The sequence below is a fragment of the Maylandia zebra genome, unplaced genomic scaffold (assembly GCF_041146795.1).
Source record: "Maylandia zebra isolate NMK-2024a unplaced genomic scaffold, Mzebra_GT3a scaffold32, whole genome shotgun sequence".
NCBI classification, from domain to species: domain Eukaryota; kingdom Metazoa; phylum Chordata; class Actinopteri; order Cichliformes; family Cichlidae; genus Maylandia; species Maylandia zebra.
The window spans coordinates 85311-106807 of record NW_027490062.1 but is presented as its reverse complement, the minus strand read 5'-3'; the positions used below and the strand labels follow the sequence as shown (position 1 = coordinate 106807).

General features: G+C 37.9%; 1 protein-coding gene across 1 annotated transcript; it reads left to right on the top strand.

The window, feature by feature from the left end:
* The first annotated feature begins 223 nt into the window (after window positions 1-223).
* On the top strand, window positions 224-20116 carry LOC101468303 (regulator of telomere elongation helicase 1). Its single transcript, XM_076881617.1, has 29 exons — window positions 224-470; window positions 1729-1918; window positions 2778-2871; window positions 3375-3456; window positions 4860-4920; window positions 5551-5626; window positions 6966-7050; window positions 7217-7282; window positions 8025-8181; window positions 8469-8507; window positions 8597-8669; window positions 8839-8936; window positions 9065-9120; window positions 9363-9434; window positions 9638-9719; window positions 9908-10040; window positions 11455-11568; window positions 12122-12162; window positions 12669-12754; window positions 13547-13624; window positions 13775-13852; window positions 15047-15193; window positions 15309-15424; window positions 15608-15731; window positions 16212-16377; window positions 16661-16800; window positions 18425-18635; window positions 19701-19838; window positions 19955-20116. Exons 1-29 carry the CDS (start codon window positions 369-371, stop codon window positions 19966-19968), a joined length of 2919 nt encoding a protein of 972 aa, XP_076737732.1. The 5' UTR covers window positions 224-368; the 3' UTR covers window positions 19969-20116.
* The last annotated feature ends 1381 nt before the right edge of the window (window positions 20117-21497 follow it).

Genomic DNA, 21497 nt, shown 5'->3' with positions numbered 1-21497 from the left:
GCTAGCTACCCAGCTAGCGTCAGTACACAGGAACTACTTCCGGTAGTTATACAAAATAAAAGCGTCCCCCATTATAATCCGCTATAATGCTCTTATTGTGAAGGGCAAGCGGGACGCCATACTTCCGCTGCAAAATGTATTCTAAACGCTTTTAGGTTGTTTTTTTAACTCACTTTATGTGTCTTCCATAATGTTATTTCTCTTTCCTACAGTGTCTGTTACAAATGCTCAGGCAGGACCAATTAAGTAAATTATGGGATTAGTTATCTCGCGACTTCTTGGACAGCCAATAGCGATCGTCCTTACGTAGGCGTTGACAAAACTGGGCGCGATTGGGAACTGCTTTCTACAAATCGTCAGAGGACAGGATGCCTTCGCTGACTCTTAGGGGAGTGACAGTGAATTTCCCCTTTTCTCCGTATGAATCTCAGAAGGCATACATGAACAAAGTAATCGAATGTCTTCAGGAGGTAAGAATCGACTGTCATGTGTATGTCTGTTGATGGAAATGGGGGCAATACCGAGTAGTCATGGCTGCTGGGCTTTGGAGTTGACACATTTCTTGCAAGTATCAGCTCGTCTCACAGCTGCTATCCAGGCTAGATGACTTCTTTTGGTAACATCTGATACACGAGCTCCCTCATGATGCTTCCAGGTGGGGAAAGAATAAAAATAGAGCCGATTTTCCAGCTTATTCCCTTCCCGATCGTGCGATTTAACAACCAACAACACATTAAGTGCGAGCCATTGCTGATGCTTTCGCTCCTTCAGCCCTTTGTTTGGCCTGCTAAAATGGCACTTCGGCAGTCACACCCCCTCCCGTGACATCACGCTCCAAAGCCCCATGAAGCCACCATGCTTACCATTTGCCGAAAGACAAGCCGTCTGACGTCTGCTTGTCCAAAATGTAGCTTCACATAATATAATGATAATAATGGGGAAAAAAACATATGACAAAAGAGGCTTCATGTCATTGACCTGTCCTTAGAATTTCTTTACAGTTTCTATGTAATACAATAAATAGCACTCTGCTGACTTGTCTTGGGTTTACCCTGGCTCTTGACAGCTGACAAACAGCTCAAATACCCCCGATGTTTAATCAAGAACTGATTTAAAAATCTGCCTTTTCATGTGTATGAATGATTACAATGTTTTTCAATCATAAAATATTTGCTCTGGCAGTGAAAGCTTACTGAACCTGAACCATCCTTATGTTAGGCTCCCGAGACAGTTTTGCACTAAACATGTGGTTGTGTACTCTCTCTGATAGTTTTTTTCTACTTCTCACCACACTACACATCTGGCCAAAGGTCTGATCAGTTTATGCAATTGCAAGGTGTATATCCACATATCAGCCACAAGTCACAAGAATTTCTACTTCTACAGTGCTGGTCAGAGTTTGATCAAACTTGTACACAATTGTCACCTAATGGATCTTGACACACGCTGTGCTGTTTTATTTATTTATTTATTTTTCACCTTACCTTTTAACTGATCTGTGCAGATATCTGCCCTTTTATGAACCTGATCTGCTAGATATTTCTTTCTGCTAAAAGGGAGATCTTTTTCCACAATGCCAAATCTTTGCTCATAAAAGCGTAGTCTAATACCTGGAAGTCTCTAATATTTTAATGTTGTTACCATCACAATTTGTGTTTTTGGGTTTTCTCCGTTTGTTTTTTATTTTATTTTATTTGATGTATATCTTTACCTGTCTGGTTATTTCAGAAAGTCAATGGGGTTCTGGAGAGCCCAACAGGCACAGGTAAGACTTTGTGCCTGCTGTGTGCCACCCTGGCCTGGAGGGAGAACTTCAAGGACACCATGTCTACCTGTATGATGGCAGAGAGGCTGGGCCAGGAGATGTTTCCAAACACACCTATGTCTTCCTGGGGGACAGCTGACGGTGACAAACCATGTATGTTTGTATCATCTGCAAATCAAGAGTCATTTGTAATTTTACTTGTCAAAGAAGAATAACAGATACATATACAAAAACGCAAAGGATATAAGCTACGAAGACATGCTGTGTGCTTACATCGCTATGCAATAGAAAATGAGCTAGCACTGATTTCTTTATATTTTGATAAATGGTAAATTGACTGCTTCTTCTATAGTGCTTTTCTACTCTTTTTGAGCACTCAAACCACTTTATATTTTGTTAGGAAAATAGGATTTAACGATTCACTCAAACATGTAATGTTTCCAAACATACATGGAAATATTCTACATATTTCAAGACAGCATTTGTACTACTCTAACAAGGTTGTAAGTCAATATTTGGTAGGATGTCCTTCTTCCATTCCCTGTCAAGATGGGTTGTCATCCCCATGTTTCAGCTATGCATTCAAATCGTACAAAGAATGGTTGAGATGTAGGAGGCTGCTCAGCTTGGTGTTCAGGGGCTCCATGAGGTGGTAGCACAGCTAATAGCTGTGGCAGGTGCTCAGTCTCTCGCTTTGGGAAAACAGCTGTTGTAGAAATGTCAATCTGGACAGAAGGCTGATATAGAAGTTTAGAATATACATCATGTTGCAACTTTTGCATATTTATTGCTCAGCTGTTTAATCTGTTCAAACTGTATTGTCTGTGTTCTTTTGGATCATTGCATAAATTCTCAAATTTCTTCAAAGACAGATTTGCGCATATACACTGTTAGTAAATGAGGCCCAATATCCCAGAAGTTTGACTTGATGGTATACTATGTTAAAAAGTGTTCAGTTAATTTTTTTCAGCAACGTATAAAGCCCTAATTGTCTTTTCTTATTGTTGTCAAGCCTACTACACTGATGTCCCCAAGATCATATATGCAACGAGGACACATTCTCAGCTTACACAGGTTATTAATGAGTTAAAGAACACTTCATACAGGTAAGCATTTCTAACTTTTTGATCATGCATGATTGTCTGAATGACAGCTATTCACAATATAAAACAACATTTCTAATAGGTTTTGTGATCATGGTGTAATGAGGACACCAAACCCCTACTGTTAGTATATACTAGGGAGATACAAATTTTAATTACCAGGTTTACAGTATACATTTTAGTATAGCTGAATTTGATCCTGGAATGGTACAATAGCTACCGTTTTTATTTTGTTTTGTTGTGTAATGAGTTCAGTTTCACAAAAAAACACTCAGGCCTGATAACTGAAACCTAATAACAGAATGTATCTGACAAAGTTTAACAGGCTAAAAGATCTCAAAAAGCAACACACAAGTCCCAATTAACCAAATACTACTGGTGCTTTAAAGGGTTATTACATAAGCTATAATCATTTTGAAGTCTTACTGAGTGCAGCACCTTTTGTCTGTTCTGGTTTTTTTGGCTATTTGTGGTAAACCAGTTCTCCCATGTCTCTTTCGATTCAGCCCAAAGGTGTGTGTGATGGGCTCAAGAGAGCAGTTGTGTATTAACCAGGACGTCATGTGTCAGAAGAGCAACCACGTCAAAGTAAGTTATAAAGGCAATATTAGAGATATAAATATAATGGGATGTTTTAACTGCTATGTCTAATGAATTGTTTTAAACACAAAACAGTGAATTTCTTCAAGCTCACTGCTGGAAAAAAAGGAGGAAAATCTACTTAAAGTTTGACTACATTCACAAAGAACAAAAATCAGTTGTGCCAACTGTATTCTATTGGACTTCCACTCGAAACAGTAACTTCATCCTTGTTCTGGTCAGCCGCCAACAGTAGCATTATAAAATCAGTTCTCCACCTGCTGCAGGTTCTGGTTGGTGTGGTGCCTTCAGTGTGCATTAGATCTCAGGAACACAAGCACTACTATCGCCCGCTCTAGTTCAAGACGGTGGAGCTTTATTATATCTGAGAGCAAGATGAATTCCTCATTTTTGTGGAAGCAGCTCAATGAAACCAACGGCCACCACACCAGCCCCTTTACATGAATTCCAAATCCTGCTCCTCACATACAAGGTCTTAAATAATCAGGCCCCATCTTATCTTAATGACCTTGTAGTACCATATCACCCTATTAGAGCACTTCGCTCTGCAGGCCTACTTGTTGTTCCTACAGTATTTAAAAGTAGAATGGGAGGCAGAGCCTTCAGTTTTCAGGCCCCTCTTCTGTGGAACCAGCTTCCAGTTTGGATTCAGGAGACGGAGACTATGATCATGCTTAAAACCTTCCTCTTTTCTAAAGCGTATAGTGAGGGCTGGATCAAGTGACCCTGAATCCTCCCTTAGTTATGCTGCAATAGGTGTCTACTGCTTCTACATTTTAAATATTTACAACATTACATCATGACAATTTTCTAATTTTGGTGGGCTCAGGCCATTTGCTAGTAGTTGTCTTTCTACTGCGTGCCAATAGTGCCTCTACCAACTTGTTATACTTGTTCAGTGTCAAACAGGGAAACCTATCCAGGGTAAATTTTCTCAGAGTTTAAAGTAGGCTACTCCTCCACATTCAAACGAGCCAGTTGAGGTGGTTTGGGCATCTTACAAGACCTCACCAGCATGTCAAAAAATAGTTATTTCATCTGCAACAAGAGTGTCTCAACCGTGTTTTTCACGTAACAGTCACATGAAGATTCACCTTCCAAGGCCTCGCCCCGCAGGCCCTCTCAGTCCCAAAGGTCAGAGACGGGTCTCCTCTTCTCCAGTGATTTATGGTGCCTGGGTGTGCCAGTCTACATATAACTTGCAATACCTAACTGTGTGTGGAATAAAGCATAAAAGACATATGTGACGCTATCCTTTCTAATGTCTGTATGTGTACTATTAAAAATGAGCCAATGAGCTAGCTGGTGGAAAAAAAATGATAAGTAACGGGTTATGGGTAGATAGTTAGTGATTTTTGTCTTATTGTGGAATCAATTTTTTTGTTTTTCAGGTTCATATGTGCAGAGGAAAAGTTTCCACCAGGTCATGTGTCTACTACAAAAAACTTGAAGGTAATGGTCTAACAGAGTGACTATATCCGTGTAGCATAATAGTCTAGAAAAGCATGTAATTTACCTTTTTTGTTTGTGTTGTACAGACTACATATATCATTCAAATATTATATTATTCAACACTAATAACTTTCTATGTATCGCACAACCTTGGCCTCACGTACTACTGTGAGGAAGTTTGAAGTCCAGGAATGTCCAAAATGTGGATATTAATGAAATGTCTACTGCCTGCTTTTAGTGGCTGTAAAAATTTGAATGAAAATTGTTATGTTGAGAATGTGGTCCATGCATTTGTTACTTCGAGGATAGCAAATTATAATAACTTGTTATGACGCCGTTCTATAACTTATATAAAAATCCCCCATTTGATAGAAAACAGGAAACTTGACACGTGTCATTTTTATACATCTCTCTGTAAATTTTTATCTGCACATATGAATTTGGTTTCTTGTGTATAAAGGACTACTTGTGTTTATATCTGTCTTGCTATAAGAGCTGTGTAACCATCCCAAATTTCTAATTTCTGGGAATATAAAGGTTTAATCTATTCTATTCTATTCCATCAGTGATTTATAGCAATTTATCTTATAAATACTCAATCTTAAGCTTGATCTTCTTTTTTTCTTCTAGAAAAGAGCACTGATAGAGACTTTGTTAGTTCTATCCTTGATGTGGAGGATTTGGTCCAATTTGGCAACAAGCAGAGGTGTGTAATTGATGTGTTCTTTTTTTTTGTAAATTTCTGTTTCACTAATAAGTCTCTGTTCTGCACTTTCTTACTTTGGTAAGAAATAATCAGCATTGGCAGGTGGGTATGTCTCTGTGTGACACCAAAGTATTGTCTTAATAGTAGCTAATGAATCAAATAGTATTTTATTAATCAGTCACTTGATTAGTAGTATCCTCTTTACTTCAGTATAAGATGCTATTTAGCGCTGTCCAGCAAAACCCTTTAAAACTGTAGCCAGTGTGAAACCCCTGTAGGTAATCTATAGATGGGTCACAACTTAAAGTTAAGCTGAACTCTTGATTGGAACAGTGAGGTGACCCAATAAATATGTTACAAAATAGAGGCATTTCATTATAGTGGGTGGAGTGGGTTAAGTGACTTGCAAAATGAATGGGGCTTAACAGATATTTGGTGTTAACCGTTTAGGAATTGCAGCCATTTTTAATGCATCGTCCTCTATTTTTAGCAGTTTAAAAGTAGTTGGATAACTGACTGATAGACAGTTTCATGGCCAGGTAAGGACTGGTCTTTCATCATTTCATGACAAATTAAGCAGAAAAAAGATCTAGAGTTGATCAAAGTGTTGAATTTGTATTTTGTATCAGTTCACTAAAACTTTCAATACAAGGACCAAAGTCATATCAATACAATTGAAGGAGAAACATCATAATGCTGAAAAAACCCAAAGAAATCCATCAGAGGTCGAAAACAAAAATAAATAAGAGTGGTCAAATCAACAATCTAAAAGTACCTGGGTGTACCATAGCCGAAATAATAAAATGGCCACTGACACCTTATATAGGCTACTGATATCAGGACATACGGTGTCCTCACAGTTTATAGAGATCTTCACCCAAACTCCAGCACCCCAACCAATAGAAAGAGGCAAGGTGATTAGTGAGTTCAGGATGAAACCCTCAGCATCCATGAAGACACTAGCAAGATGGGCCACCCGAGATGAGCTGCTTGGGTGACTCAAATACATGATAAGGAATTGTCATGCACAATCCCTCTAGCACACGCACCATTGACATGGCAACTAGCAAAGGCTGGCTTAAAGGACAGCACAGAGGCTCTGATTGTGGCACCACAACAATAGGCCCTAAGCACCACTTCAATAAAGCCAGGAGTCAACCATAGCGCACAGGACCGAAACTGCAGAGTGTGCAATGGCTCCCCGGAGACTATCCAACACACAGTAGCAGGATGTAAGATGTTATATAGGCCTGGCTACACTTAGACCCAGCTATCAGGATGGGTCTGTTTTTGTTTGAAGTTCATGTATTTGATTTCGGATTTGCACATTTTTCCACAGAGTCTGTCCTTACTACCTCTCTCGTTCACTGAAACAAGAAGCAGATGTCATTTTTATGCCATACAACTACCTGCTAGATCCAAAGGTGAGCTCAGTCATCCATCCTCATTACATCTCAGGATGATATATGTGACCATAATTGAGCATTGAAAGAGACTTTAGTGTTATGATTGGCACTGTCATTTCCAATTTCCATGAATCCTAATATTCAACTGCCACTCTCTCGCTCTCTCCGTCTTTCCATTCCACAGAGCCGTAAGGCACTCAGTATCGACCTGAATGGAGCTGTGGTTATCTTTGACGAGGCTCACAATGTGGTATGGTTATATCTTTCCTTTGTTAAATGTATTCACTAAGTAAACTAAATTAAAGCTTCGAAGACCAGAAGTGACCCACTACTAAGGCTTTCAAATTCATTTTAACTTGTATGCCACATAGAGCCTAAATAAAGACCGCTGGGCTGCTCAAACCCTAAGCACATATTAAAACAAATGCTTCCAGATTTTCCTTTTGTTTTAGTGTAGAGAAATACAAGTACATGCACAAATTCACATTAATGAACTATCCTTTTGCAAGCCAGATATTGAACAGCATAGCTTCACAAAAAAATGCATTTTTTAATAAATCCCATGTCATTACTGTGCATTACAAGTGATTGATTACAGTAGATCTACAATTTCACAAAATGCTCAGTGTACAGTATTTAAACATGAACAAATATTTTCTTTTATTAATTAAAGAACCTAAAAAACATAAATTCAAACTCCTGTATGAAATGTACTCTTGGGCATACTAAAGTACTAATGTCATCATCATGCCATAATAGTTGAAGTGAAATGTATTAAAATTTCCAGTTACTTAAGCTTTACAAACAATTTGTAATAAATAAAACACAATGTGGTGCGATCACTATTATTTATAGGCTGATACATATTCCATTTTCAAACATGAAGAGAACGTTTGCAGACCTTTCAATTTGGGGTAGCAATGTTTATATTATATTATATTAGATAAAACTTTATTAATCCCTCCGGGAAATTTTACTTCTTTTATTTGCAGGAAAAGACATGTGAAGAATCAACATCATTTGATCTCACTCCCTACGATGTAGCCTCAGCCATTAATGCTGTGGACAGGCTGCTTGTGGAGCAGTCTAAAGAAATCAGCCACAGAGACTCTGTGAATGTAGACTTTCATGGAGAAACCTCCGCTTCTGGTAAGAAAACCTACTTGTCTCAATTTCTCAGGTTATATACATGTTTCTAAAAGAGTTTTCCATGGAATATAGTATAGTTATGTATAAATTTCATGGCATTTTGGGCTACTTGTATACTTGTATAAGTTTGGATTTACTTCTACCTTCTAAGTCTTCACTAACTTTATTAGCCTTAGTTTAGCCTTGGCCTTATTAAATTATTAATAGTAATAATTTTTTGTTGTTTTGTAAAGCAAGTAAAGGATTGTCAGCTGCACGTCTTTTAATATTTTCTTTTTTTGTTTTAGGTTTCAAATTAGGTTTGTCCACCATTGCAAAAATCAAACGTAAGTATTTATTAAAGTATTGCGGAGTCAGTCGTCCTGTTGGTTTGTGACAAGAGTTAATTTTCAAAACTTATTTTCTGCTTTAACAGAGATACTACTGGATCTGGAAGCTGCCATTGATGCCTATGATCCAAGTGATCAAGGCATTACCAAACCTGGAATGTAGGTGACAGCATGGTAGAACAAATAAAGTGTGGTCATAGAATGTCTCTGTAGTTAGTACCTTAACCGTAGTGCGGGTTCTCACTTAAAGCTGCTGAGAGAATGATTCTGAATCTTAACTGTTATAATAAACCTAATAAGCACTGCATGTCTCTATGTTGTGTCTTAGCTTCATCTATGAGGTGTTCGAAAAAGCTAATCTGACCTTCAGCAGCAAGACAGCAGTCTATGAAGCTCTGGAGCACATCATTGGATACCTGGCACAACGTAAGGCATCATATTTTGGCTTAGACACATTATCACATCATTTATCATTTGTAACATTGGCTGGTTTTATTATACCGATCAGTGCAACTAATTAACAAATGACCTGTTTGATGCATGTTTCTCCTCAGAGCCAGGAATATTTCTCAATACTAGTGGACTCCAGAAGCTTTCTGATATCATACAGGTACACTTTGTATGGCTATTAAAGAATTTGGTCAATATTAAACTTTTTTTGGGGGGGGGGGATTTTTGTCTTTTTGAGTGAAAATTAATATGCATTGGTCCCATATTATTTGTGTGGCCTAACAGATTTGATTGAGGACAGTCAATAAAATTATAGAATTCATTACTCTTCGTTGTATAAAGAGTAGTTATTTAATCACCTTGTGGCATGTTTGAAGGTTCTCCTTTGTTTTGTTATTTCAGCTGGTATTTTGTGGTGAACCGTCAGAAAAGGAGAAACTACACCAGATGGAAACCAACACGGCTCATTTCAAGGTGTGTTCATTAAGTCAATGGAATTTTTTTTTTTTAAATTTTTTTTTTTGGGGGGGGGGATACAATTCGTGTTCATATTGGAACCAGCTAAAAGTAGCATATCTTTGCCACAACTATCACCATTGTTCCGGTATATTAAATTTAAAAAGAAATCTTGGAAATTAAATAACTAATTATGAGCTTCTGTCATTTGTTCGGCTCAGGTTCATATCCATCGGGACACCAGCATTCACTCAAAAAAACATAGTGTTGATATGTGGGCTTCAGGTTCATCAAAAAAGCAAGGTAACGGTGCACAACCTGATGCATTGTTGTGTTACATGGATCCACATTGACAGAATGAATTTTATTAATACCATTTATATATTTCCGCTAGAGTGTGAACCCTGTTAAAAGTTATAGTTTCAATCGTTATTAGTGTATGAAAGATTCGTACTACAGGTAAATGTGATGTGTTTCTCTGGAAATTGCAGGAAATATTCTGAGTTACTGGTGCTTCTCTCCGGCCTTCAGTATGCAAGATCTGGTGAATCAAGGCATTCGCTGCATCATTCTGACAAGTGGTACCCTATCGCCCCTGTCTTCTTTCACATCTGAGATGAGAATGTAAGTTAGCTGTCACTCTGACTGCCCTGCTGCACAATTACATTTTTCCCACACCAGCTTGAGTAGCAACTACTTTAAAATAAAAAAAAATAAAAAAAAACAATCACCTTTATACCTGTTTAGTCTGAACATTGAACAGAAGAATTAAACCCTTTCTACAGTGAACTGCTGTTTGATGTAGAAACTGTTCACTATCTCATAATTTAAATCTTCTGTTCATTATTTGATTTTTCTAGCAATTGAACGATGCTCAACATAAAAGTTAATGATTCATTTTATAGCCAGGAGAACTTGTTTGACATGGTCTATGAATAAATCAGAATGATTCTGACAATACACAGATCTATGTAATCCTCTAACAATTTGTTAGCATCCAAAGGCATTGTCATCTCTGCTATATACAGTGTAGTATATAGCGAGACAAGACGATGAGGCTCCAATTCCATGCAGTGCAAATGACTAACAATAAATATAAGAAGAGTAAGAAACAAATACACACTTTATGACTAAAGTAAAAGGATCAATAACAATTTAAATTTACAAGTTACAGTTGAAAGAGTTAAATTGACCTTGATGGTCAAAGGAGCTTGCAAAGGAAAGCGTCTGGACTTCTTTAAGTTGCTTGAAGACGTTTCACCTCTCATCCGAGAAGCTTCTTCAGTTCTAAGGTCAAATGGTGGAGAGTCCCAGATATAAACCTAGTGGGAGTTTCTCCCCACAGAGGGACAAAAGGACCCCCTGATGATCCTCTAGTCGCCTGAGCCAAGGTGGGAAACTGGGTGTGGGTCCCAATCAGCCAGAGTTTCGGGTGTGTTCATTGTGAAACCTGGCCCCACCTTATCATGCGAATTCCTGAGGTCAGATGGCCCAGGATGTGAGTGGGCGTTAAGGCGTCTGGGAAGGATCTCAAAACTGGATTATAGATGGCAGAGAGTTGGTGTCGTAAACCCCGCCTCTGTTCAAAGATGGTCGCTCACAGTGGACATAGATGGCTTCTTTCACTCCTCTTTCAAACCATCTGTCCTCTCTGTCCAAAATGTAAACATTGGCATCCTCGAAAGAGAATGCCAATTGACCTTGATGTTATTTAAAGTGACGAGTGTAGCAGCTTGTAAATATGGGCAGGATTCTTGAGAGTGGAGTTAGTCAGTATGACACATGCCGATGAATTTGCGGCATTTTATCTTTACATTTTCAAAAAATTCTGTCTAATACATCTAACATATATGGTTTTCTGTAAGTGTAATGCTTTTTGAAAATGTTGTAACCTCCAATTTTTCTGTCCTTCACTGAATAGAAATTCATCATGAAGTATCATATGAAGTAGCATTACTAGTAAACTTTTGTTTGCTGCATGGACAGCGGGGTAAACCTAAAACTTGATCACAGTGAGTTTCTGCTCCTCCTCTTACAGAGAATTCCCAGTATGTCTGGAGAACAGCCATGTGATTGAGCGCGACCAGATCTTTGTGGGCGTCATTGCACAAGGCCCAGATGGAGTGCCCTTAAGTTCAGCGTTTGATCGAAGGTCAGTATTCTTTTTTTAGCATATGATTACTTTCTAACAGGTCACTTTGGAAATTTGCAGTTGTTTGAAATGAAATATGTTTTGCCATATGCCTAAATACAAATTAAGGTGCATGGCAAAACTTATAATTTGCTCATTTATTTGCTAGTTTTTCTGACTTCTGGAGTCAATTATCGTTGTGTAACGATATTTTTTTCTCATGTTTTGATTTATTATAAAGTCAAGTTAAATCCTTTTATGTGTATGTAAGACTTTAGTTAATTTTTATATAATACTAATTCAAGAAAACAGTCTTTTCTATGCACTTTGTATTGCAAGATAAGTATTAGAAAGAACACCCCACCAATCATACTGTTTTATATTCTGCACTCCAGATGGATTGAGTGCGTTAAAATATTTTTCATGTTAATTGTGAGGACTGCCTTAACGCGTTTAAGCCTGTTAACGCCAGATTAACGTGTGAACGCTGACAGAACTAATATATACCTACATTGGTTCTGACTGTGAAGTTTTTACTTGATTGCTAAACTCAAACTTTAAATTTCTGTCACAGGTTTGTTCCTGAAAACATGGCATCTTTAGGCAACACTGTTGGTAAGATCACAATATACAGTATTGAAATTGTTTGGTTTTGCTGTTTCTAAGGAGATTTTTTTTTCTTACTGACATCAGCAACACTGTTAACTTAATGCTCTGATCTTCATGGTTATTTCATATTGCTTATTATCTTTTTCATTAAGTGATGACGTACCTGAACCCAGTTTCCGGGCCCAAACTACTCTGCATTTATTGAGGCTGTTGTGTTTTTAACACATTTTAAGGCTTTTATCTTGTTCTATTCAATCTGAACAAGCCCATTTTAAAAAAAAAAAAGTTAGCGTCCATCCTTCGGCTGTATGTTGTAATGTTTTTTTTTAGAAATCTCTCGATCAGAACATGGCGTACTATGTTTAGGTGGAAACTAGCAAGCTAACTCTCTGCTAACTTTTAACTCTGTTAAATTTCATAAATTCTATTTTCACAGATGCCTGGATTTTAAACTTAATTGTTACCTTGGTTTTGATTGTGATACAGTTTTGTAACCTGTGTTCTTTTCTCAGCCAACCTGAGTCGTCTGGTTCCTCATGGACTCTTAGTATTTTTCCCTTCCTTTCCTTCAATGGAAAAAACATTGGAATTCTGGAGGGTAAGTGTAATTCAGCAGAATCACCTGTGGAAAACCATAAGGGTTTGGTTTTTTTTTTTTTTGTTTTTTAGCTTTTCTAGTCACTTTTATGTTTTGTGTTCTCTTTCTCCATGAATTATATTTTGTATTGTCTAGCAAATTAGAAATACATTTAATGGAAATTTAATATACAGACAACTCTGCTATTGTTTCCAGTGGATGATGGGCCATGCAGACGAGCTTTTGCAACAGTCGTATACGGATCGAATGGCCCGGAGCAATGGGCCAGACACCCTTCTCAAAGTCCACAAAACTTCTCAAAGTTTTGTGGACTTCTAACTATACCCTTACGTTCACGTGGTCTGTCCAGCATTCTCCCTGGTAACCCTGTCCCGGGTAGTAGGAACTGTTCCTTTGACGTTCTATTACCAGGGGCCTTTTAAATCGCTCTTTGTGTGGCCCCTCAACCAGGACCAGTTTGCCATGGGTGACCCTACCACGGGGCAAATAGCCCCCTCACAATTTAGCCTCTGGGATACCTGGGACATACAAACCCCTCCACAACGATAAGCTGGTGGGGCGGGGAGCCATCAGGGTGCGTAAGGGTACAGTGTGCATATTTTAAAAAATAGTAAAGATATCAAAATATAAATGTAATAATTAAAAGTAAAAAGCCTTTTAACCAGTATGAACTCATTTCTTTCTTTCTTTCTTTTTAAGTGAGGTACTCCACAGTCAATTTAATCATTTATAACAATCTAAGATGTTACTGTATAAAGTAATTTCCTGCGTGTGTATATGTGTTATCACCAGGCTACTGGACATGCAAACCGCATTGAGAAGTTAAAGCCCATGTTTGTTGAACCTACAGAGAAGGGCACCTTTAATGAAGTTAGTATTTATTTATATTTTAGGTGTCTTATCACTCGGCTGTGAACCCCTCTTTAAACATTTCACATCTGAAGAAATATCCTAAGCTTTTTATAGTTATAAAAATCTAAAGATTTGAAAGAAATTGAGCTTCTTTCTGTCTATTCCTAGGTCATTGATGGTTATTACACCAAAGTCAATGATCCCCGATCCAAAGGAGGAGCCTTCTTTGGTGTGTGTCGAGGGAAGGTGAGGAGGCTGTCCATGGACTCTGCAAAAGTCCTACAATGTTTTCTGTTGTCATGTTTCAGCTCCAACTTTTGCTGTATAGTGTGGGTATACAGTTGTGATCAGAAGTTTACATACAATCATCATGATCATGAATGTTCGTACAAATCATCCATCTGTACCATACTTGATAGTTGGTGCAGTGTTGTTAGGTGTTAAGCCCTCACTTTTACTCGTCCAAACACACCTTGTAATTGTGGACAACAACTCGATCATTGTTTTTCTCGGTCCAAAAAACTGTTCTCCAGAAATCATTTGGCTTATCTATGTGGACACCTGCAAATGTTGTAGTTGTTGATATCCTAGAGTCCCCCCCTTCAGAGCATGGTAAAGTAGTGAGTCATTTGAATATCTTGTATTTAATTGAAGTTGTTTGAACTAATGATCTTGGAATTGCAGTTCAGAATGGTTCCAAGAGACCTTCCCAATTTACATAAACTGAGTTCCTTGGACTTTCATGTTGTTCTGAATATTTGTCCTTTTTATGCTTGCAAAGAGAAACTTCCAGCTGTAATAAATCACAATCACTGATGAGTTTAATGGCCTTGACCTCATCAATTTGAAAGACAAAGACCTTATGAAAGATTTAAGTGGATGTCTGTTGATATTTGAGTTTATTATATGCCTTTGACCCTGTGCGATTAATATAAAATCTCAATTAATTTAAAGTAGTGCATCCAATAATGTTCAAGTCATAATAGATGAATGCTGTAAAACCATTTCAACCTGGAAAAAGAGCAGTTGAAAGAAATCATTAGAAGCCCAAAATAATCATGACATTCATACCCATGATGAGTGTTCATAAACTTCTGATCACAATTGTATATGATATTCAAAGGACATGTCATATCTTTGGTACCCTTGTCCTCTTGTGTCAACATCAGGCAATTTTTTTTCTTTTGTTTACAAGTGTATTACCATACAATGTTTTGGGAATGACTGTTCATTTTTGTGACATGAATATCTCTCTTTGTTAACCGTTTTATGCTGTTTTTCCATTTTGCAACCTACCTCTTTTTCTATGATGGCTGTGACTAATTGGATAAACATTTAAGAAAACGTAGATATGGAGTTAGGATTCTCTTTCATTTTAATGTAGGGTTACACAAAAACTTTCTCTCAAAGCTGCTATGTAATTATATCTTCTTGTCTTAGGCGAGCGAGGGTCTGGATTTTGCAGACATGTTTGGTCGGGGTGTCATCATTACTGGCCTTCCTTTCCCTCCAAAAAAAGACCCTCGCGTTGTCCTGAAAATGCAATTTTTGGATGAGATGAATCAAAAGAATTCTGTAGGGCAAAAGGTGAAAGAAAATCAACAAAATTAACTATTGAGGTACACTAAAGGATTGCTTGGTCGTATAACGGTAGTTGGATTTCTGTGTGTGTGTGTGTGTGTGTGTGTATGTGTGTGAACAGTACTTATCAGGGCAAGACTGGTACAGACAGCAGGCTTTCAGAGCTGTGAATCAGGCCATTGGTAGAGTGATTCGTCACAAGGAAGACTATGGAGCGATCTTCTTGTGTGATCAGAGGTCAGATATAGACCACGTTTACTTAATTAAGTAACATCATACAAGAGGGAACATTCTCCACTATACCAGACAGTGTCTCCGAAGCTTCACATTTAAAAAATTCTCAATTAAGTGCTTAGTTCACCTTATTAATTGAAAATGTAAAAAAGTATTCTTAAACTAAAATGAAAAGTTTCCCAACAGATTTAAAAATGCTGATACCCGGGCCATGCTTCCATCATGGGTGAGGTCTTATGTGCGCCTCTATGACACCTTTGGCAATGTCGTCCGTGATGTCTCTCAGTTCTTCAGGACTGCACAAAAAATGGTGGGTAGTCGCACCTGCACAGTTCATACAATGCTGCAAATTCTTTCATTATTCAGTTTTGTTAAGGAACCAGCTAATAGTACTGTTGGTAATCCGGATTTGTGGGTAGGTTTTTTAAGCTCTGAAAAGATAGGAAACTTGAGTTGTGATTTAAAACAAAAAAAATCCAGAGTAGTTAAAAATGTGAATATTTACCTTGAGTATTTTCATTAATGTCTATGGCACTATTTATCTCGCCAAAATATACTTTTAATGAACTTTGATTTCTAGTTTTTTCTGCCAGTTTTTTTATAATAAAGTTAGAGTTATGGGTTTTTGTAACACCGTGCCAACCTTTGTTGTCGGATTCTTTTAATAATAAATATCGGCTAACATATCATATCATTGCATGTGCAGTAAAATGTGTAGACGCTTTTATGAAAGTTGTTTGCAGGTCAGTTGGTCAGCTTCTCCTGACAGTGTGTGCATTAAACATTTAAGAGGCCTGTGGTTGGGAAGAAGGCTCCAGCACACAACCACGAGACTGAGTGTTCACGAGACACTCAGTCCTCCAGTTCCACTTCTCGCCGCTACTTGCAAACTTCTCACACCCAGAAGGCCAAGGTGTTGGACACATACCTTCCCAGCTTGAAGAGGAGGAGACTCAGTTAGTACAATGGATGTGGTTTGATGTTTTGCTATGTTTCGTTTTAGCATATTAAAGATCAAGGTGTGCTTTTGCTATACCAGATATATTTCACTAGAATGTCTTTACAATTCATTGAGTTTAAATGGAGAAAAACTACATTAGAAACAATGAGTTCAATAATAAATGGTATAAATTGAAGTGACTAAAAGCCAGTTAAACCGAAACCTACAGAAATGCAAATATTAGTTTTAAAATGTACAGCTGCCCCAATGTGAGTCCTTGATTATTTTTTTGTGATCAGATGAGAAGAATGGAGCCAATGACATGGCCAATTTCCTTAATCAGTATGAGGTGCTGCACAATAACAGGAGACCACTCAACTTGCTGGATGCTTTGGAGCAAGCCAGCAATACCATTGAAGAGGACATGCGAGAGCAAAAGGTAGATCATTTTCTGACATTGTCACAGTGTAAGAAGTACTAATTCACATCATGAGTAACAGACAAAGTGTGTGAGTAATTGTGTGTGTGTGTGTCTGTGTGTATGTGTGAGGGGGGATTACTATAGATTTTGAAGAGGATGAAAATTGGAAAGGCAGTTGGTACAAATGACATACCTGTGGAGGTATGGAGATGTATAGGAGGGAGAGCAGTGAAAATTTAACCAGATTGTTTAACATAGTCTTGGAAAGTGAGAGTATCGCTCAGAGAAGAAGGATATTGGTACAGTTATTTAGGATGTGCAGAACTATAGTAACTACAGCAGGATAAAGTAGATGAGATATACCAGCAGCTAAGGAAGATATATATTCTTGGTGCATATATACCAATCTGTTTCAGGTATGCTAAGGCACGAAAACTAGATTTGTTTTTTGCATTGAGTGTTAACAGAGAAGTATGCCAGTATGGTATAACGTTATAACCATTTTCCTAATATTGTGTTGGTTGTCCTTACTTTCCGAAACAGTCCAAAAGACCTCTGAAGGTCGTCTGGGTTATCTGGCACCAATATGTTTGCAGCCAGAGTTGTGTTCCTCAAAACATTTTTGAACGTATTTTACATTATCTTGCTTAGCCATCATGGAATACTATTTCCATGAAAGGGTGTGCATGATCTGCAACAATGTTTATGCAAAATTTACATCTCAAAGTAACATCCAAGTAATGATCATCTTCTACTGTGGCTCCATTGAAAGTGTGCTCACATGCTGCATCTGTTTATGGTTCTCTAGCTGCACCATGCCACACAAAAAGGCATTTGAGAGGGTCATTAATATGACCCAAAAAAATAATTCAATTCTAATTACCTATTATTGGCAGTGGACAGGGCTTAGCATGATCACCCTGACTGGTCTGAAGCTATGTAGCCCCATACTTATATGTGATCCACTCTGTATTCTGACAGATTTCTATCAGAATCAACCAAGACTTTTTTAGCAGTTTTAGCCACAGTCGCTTTTTTTGATTAGTACACATAGGCCAGTTTTTACTCATTAGTGAGCCTTGGCCACCCATGACCCTGTTGCTGGTTCACACACTTTCTTTCTTGAACCACTTTTGATAGATACTGACCATTGCAAACTGGAAATTAATATAAACCAAGACAGGTACCATGATGAAGAGAGAATCAATCTTCTTCACTTCAGCTGTTAGGGTTCATAATGTTAAGCCTAATCTGGTATATAGAGAAGGTCAGAAGTATTCGCATTGTGTCTTTTTGGACCTCACATGGTAGCATGCCAAGAAAGGAAATATGGTACTGCAGAAATAAGTCAGAGTAAGAGCCAGATACATGAGTAGGTGTGCAGTAGGAATGACAGATGGGGATCTGATCTGGGCCACTTTTGTTTGCAGTACTAATGGTTGACAGATGAGGTCAGGCAGTAGTCTCCATGGACTGTGATGTTCTCAGACAACATTGTGAATTGTAGTGAGAGATGTAAGCACGTGGAAGACAGTCTTGAGAGCTGGAAGTATACTTAGTTTTTGATTGATTTCTGTACTTGTAAAATAGTGGTAAAAAAGTTTATGCTGCTCAGATTTTGTTTCTTCTAATGTCATTGAAGAAGCTGGGTGTCCCTGAGGATTTGTCTCAAGAACGTAAACCCAGCAGGGCTAAGACATTCCTGGCGGACATGAAGAAGTCCCTGAGTGAGGTCTGCTGTCACCGCATCATACGGGCGCTGCACACCTACAAAAAGACTGATGACCTGAATCACCTGCTGACTGAAACCGCATTTTTAGGCAAAGACACTAATACTCAGAATCTCCTACATGGTAAATCTTCTGCTGTCATAAATTAATAGCTGCAAAAATACCTCACTTGGTTAACACTGAGACTTTAAGAATGACAATATACTCACTGGAGGCATGAGAGTACGCTCTCTCACCTACATCTATGAAGTATACCTGCTTTGCACAGGTCTGAACTCGGAACACGTTTTCTAGATTTACGAGTAGTTCATATTACTCTCTAGGTAAAATGTGTCTAACCAATTCACTTATTTACAAATCCATTAAAGTCATTATCTTTTTTTCAACTCTTTCGAATTGAATGAAATATTTTAAATTATTATTTTTTTAATATTAATTTGTTTATTTAAAATCTCACGCCAGCAAAATAGTTGAAATATGTGCAGAATGCATTGACTTATTGAAACAAGCAGGGATTTTGATTTTCAACTTGGTCATGCACAGTACAAAATTGTAAAAGTTGTGTTTTGTCCAAATGGTAAAGATGAAATGAGCTTTAATTCAAGATAGAGAGAGAACTCTTTATTGTAATTGCACATTCATACCTATCACAATAGTAAAACAAAATAGAAAAATTTCCCACGTCGGCACTACAAACCAGGATAATTGTTAACATGGATTGTTTTTAATAACTGGGTAAAAATCTCTTGCAGTCAGTGATTTCCTAAATTGTCCCATCAACATCACCATATTTAATTTCAGCCTTCATACATGTTGACCATGGCTTGCCCACATTGGTTGAGGGGTTCCTAAGCTATTGTGAAAAACTGGGCAAACTACAAAGAACGCAATGATCCTATCCACAGTACATAGTTTAATTACGTATACATATTATGGTAGAGAAATCAATTTAAGAAAAGACTGGAAATTCATATTGACCAACTATGATCTGCACTGTATCCAAACATGCCAGTTCATCCAAGTTGAGGTTACTTTTAAAAAACTGAATATATCTGTATTCATTATCAGACATTTACACAATACTAATAACAATGTCAAAGTCATAATTTCGCACCAATATAACAGTGTGTTAGTGGAATATTGCTAAAACAGTTTGTAGTTGATTGCTATTGCTGCCTTGTGTCACAGGCCTCTACCACTTTGTTCGCCCACACCACAAAAAGAGGTTTGATGAAAATTGCCAGAAGATGGCAAGGCAGGGCTGTGGATACAAACCTGATCACACTCTGTCCAAGGATAGGAAGAATACAGTAATGCTGCAGAACGGTAAGAAACATTATCTGATATTTACTTAGTGCTCTTGTGCGAACAGATCAAGTTAAATTTTAGTTAAATGCCTGCTGTGGATGTCATATTATAGTTTGTGGTGTATCTACTCACAGACAAGTCCAAGTAGTTTGGAGATGACATTTGGGTGGAAGATGTCAGACTGGCGTATCACCTCTTCCAGGATGTCTCCTATTCCAGCAGAGAAGATGACTTGTCATTTGAGGACAACTTTACAAAAATGTTTTCAACGTTCAATAAAATAAACCAGCCATTCAGTGACTCCCGTACCTCAGCTTGGCTTCAGAGTTGTGTTCTTATGAACGTATGTATGTATATGTGGACAGTGATTGTGGAGAAGTGTTCTGGCAAATTGGAAAGACAATTAAAATTACAAAAAGCCAAACAGACAAAAGCTGTCTTGGAATCAACATTCAAAACATGATCACTACTGTATAAAAAAAAAGGTCCATAAATTACAAATGAATATGTTGCTTAACTGTAAACTGTAATCTCAGGTAACAAGGCAATTCAAGTGGCTTTTATTTTAATTTCAACCATGTATAGTGTTACAGTACAGAGTGAAGTGAGACAGCGTTCCTCTGAGACCCTGGTGCTACATACGACATATAACGGACAAACACAGGACTACTAACATCAGTCATAGTAAATGTTCTGTAAGAAAGATTGCCAACTCTAACTACATAAACCTGTAGTGGACATTTCAGTTAAGTAATTATATAATCTACACATTAAGGCCACTATTCAGCATCAACATGGACTGTCAACTTACAACATGAAGCATGTAGAGGTGAGCACTATTGCTGTTTTTCTAGCAATTTATATAGATCCAGCCAAGTGCTGCCTTTTGGTGGTTGCATTGTGCATAAGCAGCATGACCCTATAGAAAACAAGACGAAAGGAAAGCTTTGTACAATGTCATCACTCTGAGATGGACATCAAAAGTTTCCACGAGGACTCTGTGCCTCCCTGGACTACTTCAAGCACAAAAACAAGAAGGGCTGGAGATGTGTCAAACCTCAACATATTAACCAAAGGAAGAGCAGGGAAAGAAGAACTAAGTAAAATCACAGGGGGACCCTGAGAGCTTCAAAAGACCAATCCCTGGCGCTCTGATCAAGATTCCTGTGGATGCAACTCATCAGGGAATGGCAACGAGGAGGAGGAAGAGGAGAGGGGAGGCCTGTGGGAGTAGCATAGTGAGAACAACCACACATCTGCCAACTGAGTCAGCACTGCAGGATTGATCAGAATGACACAGAATGGCCCTGTCACAAGCCTATTTAGATATGCTTGAAAACAGACTTTGGGGGGACATGTGATACCACTGACTACTCCCCAGCTTTTTCCAACTTGGATGTTGTATGTGGAGTTTGTTGCTTTTTTCTCCTCTATCTCTCTCCACGTTTATATACATTATTTTAATCGTGTGTGTTTTGGTCTGCCTCTGTAATGTGAGTGTCAGCCCAGTGATGCTCCAATTCAAAGTGACATTGCTTTGGCAATGACTCCATCTAATGGTTAAATTTCTGAACTGCAGGCTCAGTAAGTAAGTAAGTAAGTAAGTAAGTAAACTTAATTTATTAAGCGCTTTTCACAGACAGACATTCACAAAGCGCTGTACACAAATATTAAAAT